Raw genomic sequence first — 13,469 nt, 5'->3', positions numbered from 1 at the left:
ACAGAGTTACACTCAGCCCATATCATGGTCTCGAGTGGCGCTCTCCCAGCAGTGAATGCTAGATGTCAAACACTGCGAGCATCATCGCTCCAGCGAAAGCACAACAATCACAACCAACAGGAGAGTATTCCTCGGGAGCAGAATGATGGGTAAGACCTCCGGGGATGGTGACCACCGAGAAGAGAGGGGTCATCCCCAGCAAACTTTCCAATTTATAGTGGACATGACGTTTATGGTATGGAATACACCCGTCGGCCAGCCTGGGCCAGCTGCCCTGGCTTTTGCTCCTGCTAGCTTAAGCACCTGGCTAACTCAAAACTGCTAATGGCCTTGATCACAATGGAAACCCGCATACCATGGCTGGCCACAAACTAAAACAAAGTGTCGTATCAACTTTGTTCCCACCATAGCGGGTGCTGCAGTATTCTCAAAAATACACTTTTCCTGAACAGCAAATGGATTCTATGATTTTATCCCAGCGAAACCAGGACAATCCTGTCTCCATCGATGTTCACTTTGGAGAGGCAAACAAGACATGCCTTCTGCAACAGAGAAAGCCATGCCTTGTCCTTCAGCATTGCCTCATAAAGGCTGCTTCATGCTAAGAGCTTCTATTTTCATGCAGATTGGAAGAAAAAGTACCTGTGCACTGCAGAGAAGAGCATATGCATGTTACATCCAAGGCCATTTTATAAAAGGAGATTGAGAGAATTACAATGAAATAATGCAACAGTGCCAAGAAGTAGGCAGAACAAAAAGCACAAAGACAGAATGGGACAGCACACAGAGGAAAAAGGGGTAGAATGCTAAATTGTACATGTCTTGAAAACACCTAGGAAGTGTGCAACTACCTAAAGAATGAGCTAGATCTGAAGAAACAGGACTTTTGTGAGTAAGGTGGTAACATTATAAATATATAGATACACATCTATAACCTGAAATTAAACCTAACAGCTAGTATGTCTAAATTCAACATACCCTGCAATAAAATACTTCACTTTCTAGTCTCTCTAATATGCATTTAAATTAAAAAGAACGTATATTGAAAAACTTGCCATGAAACACTGAAATTTATTTTAAAATACAGATCTAGAGTCCAATGAAAAAATAATTTTATATGCAGATGGAGGCATCACCTTTTTCAGTCTTCACTAAATACTTACAGTTATAACACAACAGTAGACCAGCTTCACCATCTTCATATACATCGATAGCTGCAACAAAATTAACCTGCAATGATAATGGGAAAGGGTAATGAACAGCCAGAGGATACTGAGGTTATTACAATCAGGTTTTTACTAACAAGCAATACAATCAGTTGGAGGAGTGTGAAACTAGAGATAAAAGAAAAAAAAAAAGACAAAAAGAAGTAATTTTTCAATGCAGCTTCTTTTGTGATTAATTTTCAGGATGCTCCCAGGATGGAAATCAGTTTCTTTTGTGTTCACTTCTGTACAGTACTGAATATTCAACACCACACCCACAGTATAAAGCAATAAAAACTTACATAACTTATTTGGCAATACAAATTTTGGGAAATGGGGTGATTTCAGGACAGCTGTGAATTAACATGTTATGCGAAAAGTAACAATTCTTTTCAAAAAAAAAATCCAAAAAGCTCCATTACACATCACAACTAGCAGGAAGATCAGATGCAGCAATTACTGGTTCATAACTACAAACACTTACAGAGGTCGATAGGGATGCACTTAAGGATTACTGAATAGGCTGAATTTAGAAACTGAGAATCAATCCTGATAAACCACAGTGGTTTTTACATAGCATAGGCTATATGAATTCTCATATTTCAACTCTGTATTTGTCTTTTACAGTTAGATTAAAAAACCCAAACCAGCCATAAAAAGTAAGGTTTCTGTTCAGGAAATTACACCTTATTAGTGAAAAACATAAGATTACATTAGACAAATGCTTCCCAGGCCACAATATTTACTACTTGGGCAGGGAGAGGGGTTAGAGACCTATTCCATGAACAGCAGTTCTTTGACTTTCCTTTGTACAACAAGCTAGATGTTCACCTCTTGATTTAAGATTACTGTATAGGTCAAGAATTATTACACAGACTTGGAAGTTTATATATATCAAATGCATTTTTACCCATCCTTTGTAGTGGCCAAAAGCCATTTCTGCTCTGTTACCCATGGAAATAAGTTGGTGTCCCATTCCAACATCACAAAAACCACTGGCTCAGCTCATATTATTTGTCTGGTTGGTTTGTGTTCTCAAAGGAAATAATTCCTGGGGAGAAGAGGAACGGGGTGGGGGGGTGGGGGGTGGTGTACTTCTCCATCCCCATTCTTTACTTGTATTTCTTCCTCATCCAGATTAAGACAGATTTCCAGTGCTGTGGAGAAGTTTACACTGTATCACCCATGCTAGGAGTACCAAACCTCTTTATCATCAGATCTGAATAAAAATACAGATGATTTAAAAAGAAAATAACCTATCAACAAGAAGCATCAAATGAAAAGAGTAGTCCTTTATCTCATTATGAGGAAGAGTCAGTTAAAAACAACAATAATAAAAGATTAACTGTGCAACATCTTCCATTTTTTTGGTCTAAAAAAATGTCACTATCTCCCCAGCAGCAGGAAATACTGGAGCTCTTTCCTGAAAATCAGAACATTTGCTTAAATCCCAACCCTATGTCCTAGTTAGAAAGATTCAGTTAATTTATTAGTTGACTGGGCAGCAGTTTCTTAAATAGAACTAAAAGCTACGTGTAAATATTTTAGCCTTAGTACGTGCAAATAGTATCTCGTTCAAATCTGAACGAGATACTGGTGGCCAACAACTGGTTATTTTTCTGCAGTTTCTTAAACAACAAAACACTGAGACCATGAAGAAAAAGCAAAAAGCAAACTACTGACTAAGAAAGGAGAAAATTAATTCATGCTGACAACAATATCCCGAAACACACGCTCTTTCCTAACATGTCATACCTTATAACTACCTCTCTTGGGAGTGATTATTATCACATATCCCAAAAGAAATAAATATCTCAGAGTGCCCTAAAGCAGGTTATGGAAGTGAAAAGTAAGAGACATGAGGATCTCCATAAATCGCACTCCCAAGAGGTCAGCACAGGATGCACTGAATCTGCAAGAAATTATGTTCAGTGTGGTTCTGCAAGAAAACAGTTTCAATGATGAAAACTTACCTTGTTTGTTTCAACATGATGCAATTTATAGGACTCCCCAGTACTCTCATTAACCAAATCAAACTGATGCCGATACGCTACACAGATCATATTGTCACTGTCTCCAGTAGGTCCATCCACCAGCGTCATAACCACTGGAGGGTCAGAAAGGCATATTTCCTATAATGTAAATAACAGAATTATTCTTTTTCAAGCTCCTACTGTGTGTGCTGCAAGTACTCCATGAATTTGAAGGGATGTGCTCTAAGCACAGAAACATGATAAAGAACAAGCAGAAATGCAATTTTAAAAATCTGAAAGATTTCTTTGGCATATATATGATGCAATTCCATCATATGGCTTCTCACTTTCTTTTGTCTGGAGGTTCAGGAAGATAAAAATGCATGTTCTTTGTCTTCCCCCCCCTGCCACTAGCTGAGTGCTGCCCAGTCTGTTAAGGTAATTAGTGATTAGATTACACATACCCGGATATACTGGAACTCCTCTACTGGAGATTCAGATGACGACAGCAGAGAGCTGCTGGTTAAACTGTTGCGTGGATTATTTTTCTTTGTGACGAGTAGTTTGTTCCGAATAGCCACAACAATCCTCAGTTCACTGCCATGGTGAGTATTAATGGCATACAAATGGCAGCCTGAGGAAATAATGCTCTAGATTGTAAGTGTTTGGGGTAGGGTCTGCTTTTTTTATTCTCTATTTGTATAATGATTAGTATGACAGGGCTCTGATGCATGACTTAGCAACACAGAATTACAAACCTCACAAACGGATAACATTAACTTCTATAAAAAGACAAAAGGCTATGACTCTCTTGAAATCTACTTTTCCCCATACTCCTTTTGCAAGTAAAGACTAAATACATGCATTTTCACTATTCTGCAGGTTCCAGCTTTCCAAAACAGCTTGCTTCTGAGACCAGAAAATGTTTATGTGTACTAAAATAATCGGCAACACCCAAACTAATCTAAGCGCTACTGTTTAACAGGGATTTGCCAGTGTTCCTCCACCTTAAAATGCCCTTTATTTCAGTCTCACAGCCCTGCGTAGTTCTTCTCATACCCCTCAATCTTGAAAGAAACATATCTATTTTTCTCTAGAGCTTTTCATCAGCAGTGATTGCCAAGTAACACAGTATTTTTGAAAAGTTCTAAAGTGTCATGCTGGACTATACCAGACTTATTTCTACATATAAGCTTAACAAAGTTTGAATTGACTGTCCAGAGCAAAAACTAAAGGTGAACACCTACAACTGCCTCAAGGGAGCTAATAAGCCCCTGGCAACTACAGGCATCACACCACAGTGGACGTTTTTAACAGAGTATAATAAAATCACCTTTTGTTCTCTCCAGTTTATTTTCTCTGCAGTCGTACTTGCTCTTTATCATTTGCTTTGTTTCTATATCTTTTCGGACAGCACTGAGTCTGAAGACAAGCAGACGAGAGTCTTTCCCTGAAGGATGAAGAGAGTCAGGAAACAAGTTAAAAAAGAGATGGTGAGAGTTTGAAATCAATCCTTCCAAAGAGAAGCAGCACCTAACAAACAGAGTGAAGATAAACAAAGCACACTGCTTCTCTGGGGATGAGACGCAATGTCGTACAAGACTGCTTATGAACTCTCTAGGCTTTACAATTCTAGTAACTAACCCCTTCAGTTCAGTAGCTGAGTTTCCCATCAGTTGATCATCCGATAGTGACATGGCAAAATCTGAGCTAGACAGCTGCAGAGGCAACTGAACAGGCCTCTGTAGCAATCTGTAATCCAAAATTTTCTCAGTAAACAGTGACTTTTGAAGGCATCTAGGGAAATCAACACAAAAACATATAGGAGGATCTGATTTCACTTCAGAAAAGTCATAACGCAGAGTCAGTATTAGAAATGTGACACTTGGTGAACACTGTATCATGAGAGTTTTCTGTTAGCTGAGTACTAGCTCTGTCATCAACCTCTGCAATAACTACTTATGATTATGTGCTATCTGCTCAGAAAGTCTCACAGCTTGTTGCCAGCTCTTGGAAAGTGCAAATTATAATCCCATGCCCAAAACTGGATGGCTGTGGTTGCTGCCTAGCAACTAATTGATCATTTTTGTCAATCTAAAGTCCCTAACAACGTTTGTGGCATCTTTATTTAGGAAAGGAATCGAGAGTGGCTCTCAAATTCATGGAACATTTTAATGCTATGAAATGAGAAATGTAATCAAGGACTTGCCTGTTCACCCACTGTTATACAACTACTGCACAACTCTTGGTGCTGCATGTGGGTGTTTTCAAACACCACCACATACATAAAAACCTACACATGACCAAACACCTTAAAATGCTCTTCCATCTCTATCAACTTTGACTTTAGGCTAAAGCAGCTATTGACATAACCTGAAGGAAGCCCATCTTTCCTGATCTAGAATCAGCTGTAATTCTTATGACTACCATCACCTGCACTGAGATCAGAGATGGTTTTTAGTGCAGCCATTCAAGACTGAAAAAGGTTTAAGTTCACTTCCATTTTCACCTACATTCTGCCTCTGATTAAGTAGCTGCTGCTCCAGTGATAACTGTAGTGTTCAGTCTTCGTACCTGAAATACTATTTCAAATAGATATTCTACAAACATTCTTGGTGATGCAGACAATTTCCAAACACTACAGCTGTGTACCCATAGCAAAACCCAAGAACTTTTTCTGGCCAATCTGAACGTCTGCATTCTTCAACTCAAGAAATGTTTGTAAACAGGCAGACATAGTAGGGAGCAAGTATTACCACCTAAATTAAGTGCTGGCATTTTTGGAGGTTCTGACAAACTTCGGAAGACCTTTTATGCTTCCATCAAACATGCCATACCTACCTCTGTGAAGATGCTATGTGTGTGCAGCAAAGAATAACATGTGTAACTTTTTTCCTGGGCAGGCATTTCACTATGAAGGCAGAACAATGACCGCTGCCTTCACTGAAATTGGTCTGATAGGCTTTTAAAAAGGAATTGGGGTTTAAATCCCCATAGGCCATGAGATGTTCACCCCACAGGCTGACAGTAAGCCTGCCTTTCAGCAAACATAGATCACCTTTCCTTGTTGTTTAAGATAGCTCTGGCTCTATGACTGGTGTGTCCTCTAGGATGCATCACTCCTCTTTCACAATACTAGTTCTTTTGCAGATGTTCCAAACAACTCCACTGTAGTGTTAGATTTACCTGTGGCTGCCTATAAAAGTAACTAGCATCTGAGCTTTTTTTTGTTTTTCTTAACCCCCTACAGACTTGATTCTTCCAAGTGAAGCAGCTCTTCCTCACCCCCCCACACCTTTGTGTCTAGGCATTTCACAAAATGAAGCTGGAACAAAAAAAATATGTGTTTGGAGGACAACACAGATCCATTTCTGTGCCTTGCAACTTATTACTAGGACAAATTTAACCAGCAGATGTCCCAAACAACTCCACTGCAGTGTCAGATTTAACTGTGTCTGTATTAGAACAGGGGCCATTACTCCAAAGCAATTTCTGCTGCTGTCATTGATAGCTGCTGTATTGGTGCCTTCTTCAATGCCTTCTCTTGGAATCTTGACCTGAATAAGCTCCTGCTGATAGTTAAGCTTAAAAAGTTAACCTTGTGGTGTATAACATTTTATCCTAAAATTCCTCAAAGTCTTTGAACCCAGTTTATAAGCCCAGTATGAGCATGCTTTTGCTCATCTCATTATTTTTCTCATTTTTGCTGCTAAGGTGTAGTCTGAAAATGAAAGGCAAGTATGATTTTTCTTCCATCCCAGATCTTACTTTCAACATGGTATGCAAATACAAAATAAGAGGCCAGAATTCTAGTGAGTATGAAAGGATTTTCTCCTAAATGCTTCAGAAAGCATCTATATCAAGAGTTAAAAATCTCTGCAATTTTTTACATGAGTAAGACTTTATCAGACTATGTTTGAAGTCTCATGAATTGATGACAGTAATACCTTGTTCTGTTACCTCAAAATGCCAGCTTACATTTCTCTCTTCAGGTTTAACTGAACAGTACAATGTTTTGACAATTAAATGTAAGCATCTTTTCTAGAAGCTTCACAAACTAAGCTTCAGATACAACCACCCTTTTCAGATCTTCAGAAACATCACCCACCCTTGAGGTGTCTCGAGAGAGAACTGCAAATGGCTCTCAGCTAGTTTGAGCTAGTTCTGTAAGGTCCCAGGGTGAATTGCATCAGGGGCAGCCAAATTGGGCAACTCCCAATGACACAAAAGGAACCATGTTCTACCCTAAGTTTGGGTAAATGTAACTTCAGCCAATACTGAGCAAACAGACATAATGTGGTAAAAAACAATAAAACAATCACATTTATAATTCTTTTCTCTGTGTTACACATAAAGATCCTGTTCTTGCTTTGTGTATGTTCACTTTGTGAAATTCAATCACAGACTATTGGGTAAAAAGTACCCCACTGAAAAATGCACGTTTTATGCACACTTAATGCTTCCAAATGAGGCTAAAAAGGAAACATTGTCCGTCCAAACAACATTTAAGTTCTTTTGTTCCAGAACCTTCAAGAAAATACATTCTATAGCACTAGGATGTGGTCACAGTTAACAGAATAAGCACCAATAAAACACACTTGGTAAAACAGTGGCAGTGTAAGTAATCTCCCCTACATTTTTGTGCAACTGAATAAACATTTAATTCAGTCAAGGAGATATCCAAAGAGTGCTGAGTTCCAACAGTGGCTGAAGAAAGACCATATGATCAGTTTCAGGCTTGCCTTGAAGGAAGCATGAATGAACATTTAGGGATTCTGTCCCCTCCCAGCCTTTTAGAAAATAACAGCAGTTCCTGTATGTGCTCCCTTATTCTAAATGAGACATCTAATATGCCACTGATAGCCACGATTTCCTCATAAGACATAAATACCCAGCACCAGCCATACTCATATGAGAATCAAAGAACAGGGACCTCTCCTACCTTTGTCTGTTCGGGCAACTAAAAGATCCAGAGCTTCTAACACATGCATCTGCTTTATTTGGAGAGTTTTATCAAATACTTGCACTGATGGTTGACCATCTAAAAAAGAAAACACACATATTTATTCAAATTCCTGCTAAAATTTTCTAGTCACTTGTTTTGACCTATTTCTTTCTTGTAATAAAAGCATCGTTTTTTTCTTATTAAAACAAAAAAAGCCTGCACAAAGCTGCTACATATACCACAGCACCATAGCCAATACTTCCTCACGGGAGAGTTTTATTATTGCCATGGATCAGATTATCCAACGGAAGCCTAAAAGGGATCTTCCTTTGGAAAGTTTGAGAATTATTACTGAGAACTAACTTCATCCCCTCAGTCCTGCTGGCATAATGTGGCACACAGAAGATAAGGAGTCAAACTAGCAATACCCTTGCTATGGAAGAAGCAAGTTTTCATTGTCACATAAGCCTCTGGCTTCATGCTCACTATTATCAAGTGCTAAGAAATCCAGACAAGCCATTTAAACACTCCTTGAGCTTGGATGTGACTTCATAAGTCTTTTCAGGTGGTCAAGAAAACAACATCTGAAATAACAAAACATTCAGAAATCTGCATTAACATTGGCTCCACAATACAGCTTGATTCTGGTGCAGAGAGAATTTTTGCAACTAGGTTATGTAAATGTAAAAAATTCACTTGGATTGGTAACTACCCCTGTAGGTGAAGACCTAACAACACCCAAAGAGAGCTTCTGAACATACATTTTCAAGAAAATAGTCAGATACATAAACATTGACACAAAAACACTGGATCCTTTACTAACCATCTATTAACAAGACGCCAGCATCTGTAGAAACCAGCAAGGACTGGCCCCAAGAATCTGCACAGACCACCTCATGAGGAAAATTACTGCAGAAAGATTGAGATTCCCAAGGCTATGAAGCAACATAAGGGATACATATTAAGTACACTAAAAAATACAGATCATACAAACACAGAATATGACGGACAATGGCAAGTAATAACATGTAAATGCTTTAGGCAGAATACATTTCCAAACAGTATATTTTTTGAATTTGAAATATCAAAATCTAGTTCATTTTCTTGCAGAGGAAATACTCTCCATATTAATTGGGTTTGGAGACTAGTAAGTGCAAGATACATTCCTGAAACACCGAATTAAAACACACGCAGTTGACACTCAGTGCAACCCTGGAAATACTCAATTATGTATTTTATCTGGAAAAAAAAAACAAAACTATAGACTTAAAACGTAAGTACCACCATGCATATGCAATTTGCTTACATTTTATGGCTCAGTTTGTGATGTTTAGTCACTAGCTCACAGTATAGTTAAAACTGCCTTTCTGCCAAACTGTTGTTTCATCACGTGTTCTGTGCTTACCTCCCAGAGTCTGCCCCTCCTCCCCCAATTTAAATATAGCTGAAGTCTCCGAAATTCTAAAAGCACCTCTGAAGCTTCTGTATATAAGATGCATGCAGAAGAGTGTGGTTTGCATCTTTCACTCCCTAATGCCCTTGAACAAAATCTGGTACTACAGGAAATAAAAACACAACTGAATTTTGTTTTAAACTCGATGCAGAAGTTAAAAGAAAAGATGATTGCATATGGAAAATGGCATTTTCATCAAATATTTTCAGATATAAAAATATCTACACTTGCTTTAACTTGAGAAATGCTTCTGCTTCCAGGTTCATTCTTTATTAATTTGATATTGGCTGCGGAATCATTTTGTCACTATACATTTCATCTTCGCTGCTATTACAAAAGTAAACAAACAGTATGCAGAACTGATAAGCAATGCCATACTCGGTTGTGTTTAATTTTTTCATAACTCTCCTCAGACAGATGGGTTCACTCACCTCCTTTTTACAAAAGCTTGTTGTTGCCAAGTTAGCTGTGGCATCCCCTTTCACAGTGGTTTTCAATTTCAGTGCCTAATACAAACAGATGTTTTATTTAAATTGAGTTTTTGTCAGCAATAGCCAAGCTAAAGACTATAAAGAAAGGACAATTTAGGATTACAAGTAACTCTAGTTTAGAACTCCTATCACTTTAAGTAATTAGGATAGAAGCAGAATTCTGTATATCCTGAACAAAGTCTGCATGAATCACTAGAGGGCTGCTAGATACCTTCTCAGCCAAAATATATGTTGGTTAGGTTTTTTTGGTTTTGTTTGTTTGTTTTTTAAATGGAAACTCAAAATCAGAAAAGAAGTGTCAAACGTAGTAACAAAGAAAAGCCTCCACCTCAAATCATACAAGCTAGTCATCTACACAATTCATTCCATAAGCTAGCTGGATAGAGGATCCTTTTATGAATTATACAAGCTGGCCTTTCACTTGCAAAACTTTCATAAGAAACCACTAAGTCAAACCATATATATACATTCCCAGGGGTGCCAAGGACACACAGTCACAGTATCACGAATTCTTCAACTAGAAGTAACTAGAAGTAAGTTAAATGGTATGGAAAGGAGGCGGCTTGGGTTTGGTTGGTGGTGAGGTTTTTGTTTGGTTAGTTTGTTTCATTTTTTTCTGTTTTGATTTCCTGCCCTGTTAACTCCTGCTGAGTTAAATCAGCTCAGAAAAGAGGTATTTCTAAGATAAGCAGCAGAACTGTGTCACCAGTCCAGGATCAAGAAGAGACAAGCAAGAAGGGACAGGAAAACTGATGAGCATAGACACTGTCTTTTCTTCTGCTGCAATGAACTGTCAGATCAAACCAGACTATCTAAATCATCAGGAAGTTTTACTCCCCACTGAATCAAAATGTCAGTAAGCCCATAGAAGACTGGAGTCAGCATCTGGTATGTTCAAAGATATGTGGCAACATGTGATTTAGCAGAAAGACTGTCAAAACTTCTTCCTGGCTAAAGTAGGGTAATTAATTTCGAAGAAATTCAATCTTAATGAAACACATAAAGGAAATCCATAAAAGATTATGTTTCTCCAAAGCACAGAAAAAGACAGAGTACTCTTCTGCTTGGAAGCAGAAAGGATCTGCTGCATCAAGTAGGGAAGACCTTTTAGGTTTGATCCTAAGGCGTGATTTTTCCAACCTTCCTTTAGCTTATGTATATTATAAATATTTGTAATTGTGTTGTGTACCTCAGGAGTCACAGATAAATACTTCTATTCATATTTTACCTTAACATAGCTTAAACTAATGCAATACTACAAAACTATTTCTGAACACAAAGAACTGCATTACGTCCTGACATAACTCTGAAAGCTAATCAAATTCTAACAAAAGGGGTGATGCAGTCTTTGTAAACATAGGTGCATACCTCCTAAATTGATCCTACCTGACCAAGTCGGACAAACTCTGCTTGCCGAGCTTCCTCTTTTTTCCGTGTTGATTTTGGGGACTCTGGTAACACATCACTGAAGGATCTTCTATTGAGCATGTTCTAAAACAGAAAACACTTTTGTAAACCAGAAGTTTTCGTAATCTTTTAATCTAAGTTATCTTAATGTGATATCATTTAAATTTCCTGTCTTTTTTTGGACATTTTCCTGTAGTGATGAATCTAACTATAGCTTCTCACAGAACTGAAACTGCACTCTTCCAATCCTTGAGTGCTTTACTTTTCAACTTGTCATGTTCTATACAATCATAACAAAGACCACAGACATGAATATATGGACAAAAAAGTTTAAGCAGATCTATTTAGCTAAGAGAAAGAAACAGTGGGGAAAAAATAGCACCTCACTAATTTTAGAAGTATTGAACTTCTTTTTAATTAGTTAAGAATCACCTTAAGAATAAGTCTTCATAATCTAAAATGAAGTTATCTCATTGTTACCCAAGGGTAAAAATGATCCAAATTTACACATAATGGAATGAGTAAGTGTAGTTTTTATGGTGATGAGACTAATAGCTGTATTTGCAGAGCCTAAAGTTCCTGCTCCCTTGCTGCAAGTAAGCTTATACAATGTATGACATTGTCCTGCTTCTCCTCACACCTGGTTTAAAAAAAATGCATGAAGAGTCCTATTCTGAAAGAACTGTCTGTCAATGTTCACATAACTATAAAACAAGTTATATGACAACTGGTATTTAGCCTAGTGTATGCAATTCAGTGCTTATTAAGATTACAGTCTTCTAAAGCAACAGAACATTCAATCTACTAGTGAGGACAGGAGAGCACACGCAAGGGATGCAGAAGCTTCTGACTTACATTTACCTTGTGTAGATCAGGCATCAGGTCTTGGTATAAAGAGCGGATCAGCATGTCTAGAGTGCGTTGACGTTTCTGAGAAAATGTTGGGGTTTCCAAGGTGGCTTTTTCCCCATTTATTACTAAAATATTATGGAAAAGAACATACATTACCTAAATGAACTTTGCAACTTCTACTGACTCTAGTTTGCCTCTGTACAGTACAAAAATACCTGGCTTCCCCTTAGCAATTTAGAGTTGCCTCCTTTTTGCACGTTTTTTAGTGAATAATGATCCCTCAAGCTTAAAAGAGAAAAATTATTAATAGGAGAATTCTACAAAGTGTCCCAATAACTTCCTAATCAATTAAAAAATTAAAGACAAACTGCTGATCAGTTTAAGTTCTAAACCAATTTAATATGCAAAATTAGTTATTAGTCAAGTTCCCATCAGGTAAGCATCTAACTAATCATCATGATCAGTTCTCAAAGATTTCTTTCTTGCTGATTTAGAAGGGCAAGTAAGGGTCGATAAAAACTGCAACCGAATCATTACAGAATTGAAAAGTTCTTAAAGGTGCTGAAAGGCACCTATACAGCATGCATTCAGAAAAGCTTGTATTTTCAGGTTTTCAGAGCTGCTAACCTAACACCTTCTATTACTAAATATCAAACAGCATTAAAATTCTTTCAGATCTCCAAGTCCTTTAAGAAAATGAAAAGTTAAATATGGTTGCACATTCTGCAAATGTAAAAGTCAGTTTGTATCTAGTAGCCTGAGAAGCATAATTGCATAGAAATTTAGTTTTTTGTTAATCTCACCTGAACAGTTTGATGGAACTGACATCCCACCTACACTACAGATTTGAAAACAAATTCTATACAGAACAGCAGCATACACAAGAAAATGTATTTACGTTTTAAGCATCATGAATTTATAGTTATTAAAGCACTTATTAAAAAAGTGTTTCTAGCAAAAGAAAACTGACTTACATTTCACTAACACAAAATCCCTGAATTCCTGGTGATTTGTAAACACAGGTGGGGATGGAAGGGGAGGCCCAAAGAGAGGAACACTTTCTTCTGAAAATATTTTCAGCCTATTGAAAGAACAAATCTTTATCTATATTGAAAGTCACATTCAGAACCCACCATTTTTACA

At 37.6% G+C, this 13,469-nt stretch overlaps 1 protein-coding gene across 5 annotated transcripts in view; it reads right to left on the bottom strand.

Moving 5' to 3' along the window:
• GARNL3 (GTPase activating Rap/RanGAP domain like 3) overlaps positions 1–13,469 on the bottom strand; it is a 52,909-nt gene that overhangs the window by 6,553 nt on the left and 32,887 nt on the right. For 3 of the 5 annotated variants that reach the window (XM_068414114.1, XM_068414116.1, XM_068414118.1), the window contains 10 exons: positions 13,301–13,407; positions 12,330–12,451; positions 11,454–11,558; positions 10,008–10,082; positions 8,947–9,058; positions 8,121–8,219; positions 4,512–4,628; positions 3,643–3,812; positions 3,179–3,337; positions 1,164–1,230 (listed from right to left, as the gene is read on the bottom strand). In XM_068414114.1, the coding sequence (XP_068270215.1) occupies positions 1,164–1,230; positions 3,179–3,337; positions 3,643–3,812; positions 4,512–4,628; positions 8,121–8,219; positions 8,947–9,058; positions 10,008–10,082; positions 11,454–11,558; positions 12,330–12,451; positions 13,301–13,407 (1,133 nt within the window). The remainder of the gene's footprint in view (positions 1–1,163; positions 1,231–3,178; positions 3,338–3,642; positions 3,813–4,511; positions 4,629–8,120; positions 8,220–8,946; positions 9,059–10,007; positions 10,083–11,453; positions 11,559–12,329; positions 12,452–13,300; positions 13,408–13,469) is intronic. The other 2 variants (XM_068414115.1, XM_068414117.1) reach the window with 1 other exon arrangement.

Source organism: Nyctibius grandis, chromosome 16 (genome assembly GCF_013368605.1).
Source record: "Nyctibius grandis isolate bNycGra1 chromosome 16, bNycGra1.pri, whole genome shotgun sequence".
Classification (NCBI taxonomy): Eukaryota; Metazoa; Chordata; class Aves; order Nyctibiiformes; family Nyctibiidae; genus Nyctibius; species Nyctibius grandis.
The sequence above is the reverse complement of the archived record's forward strand: the minus strand, read 5'-3'. Positions and strand labels throughout refer to the sequence as shown.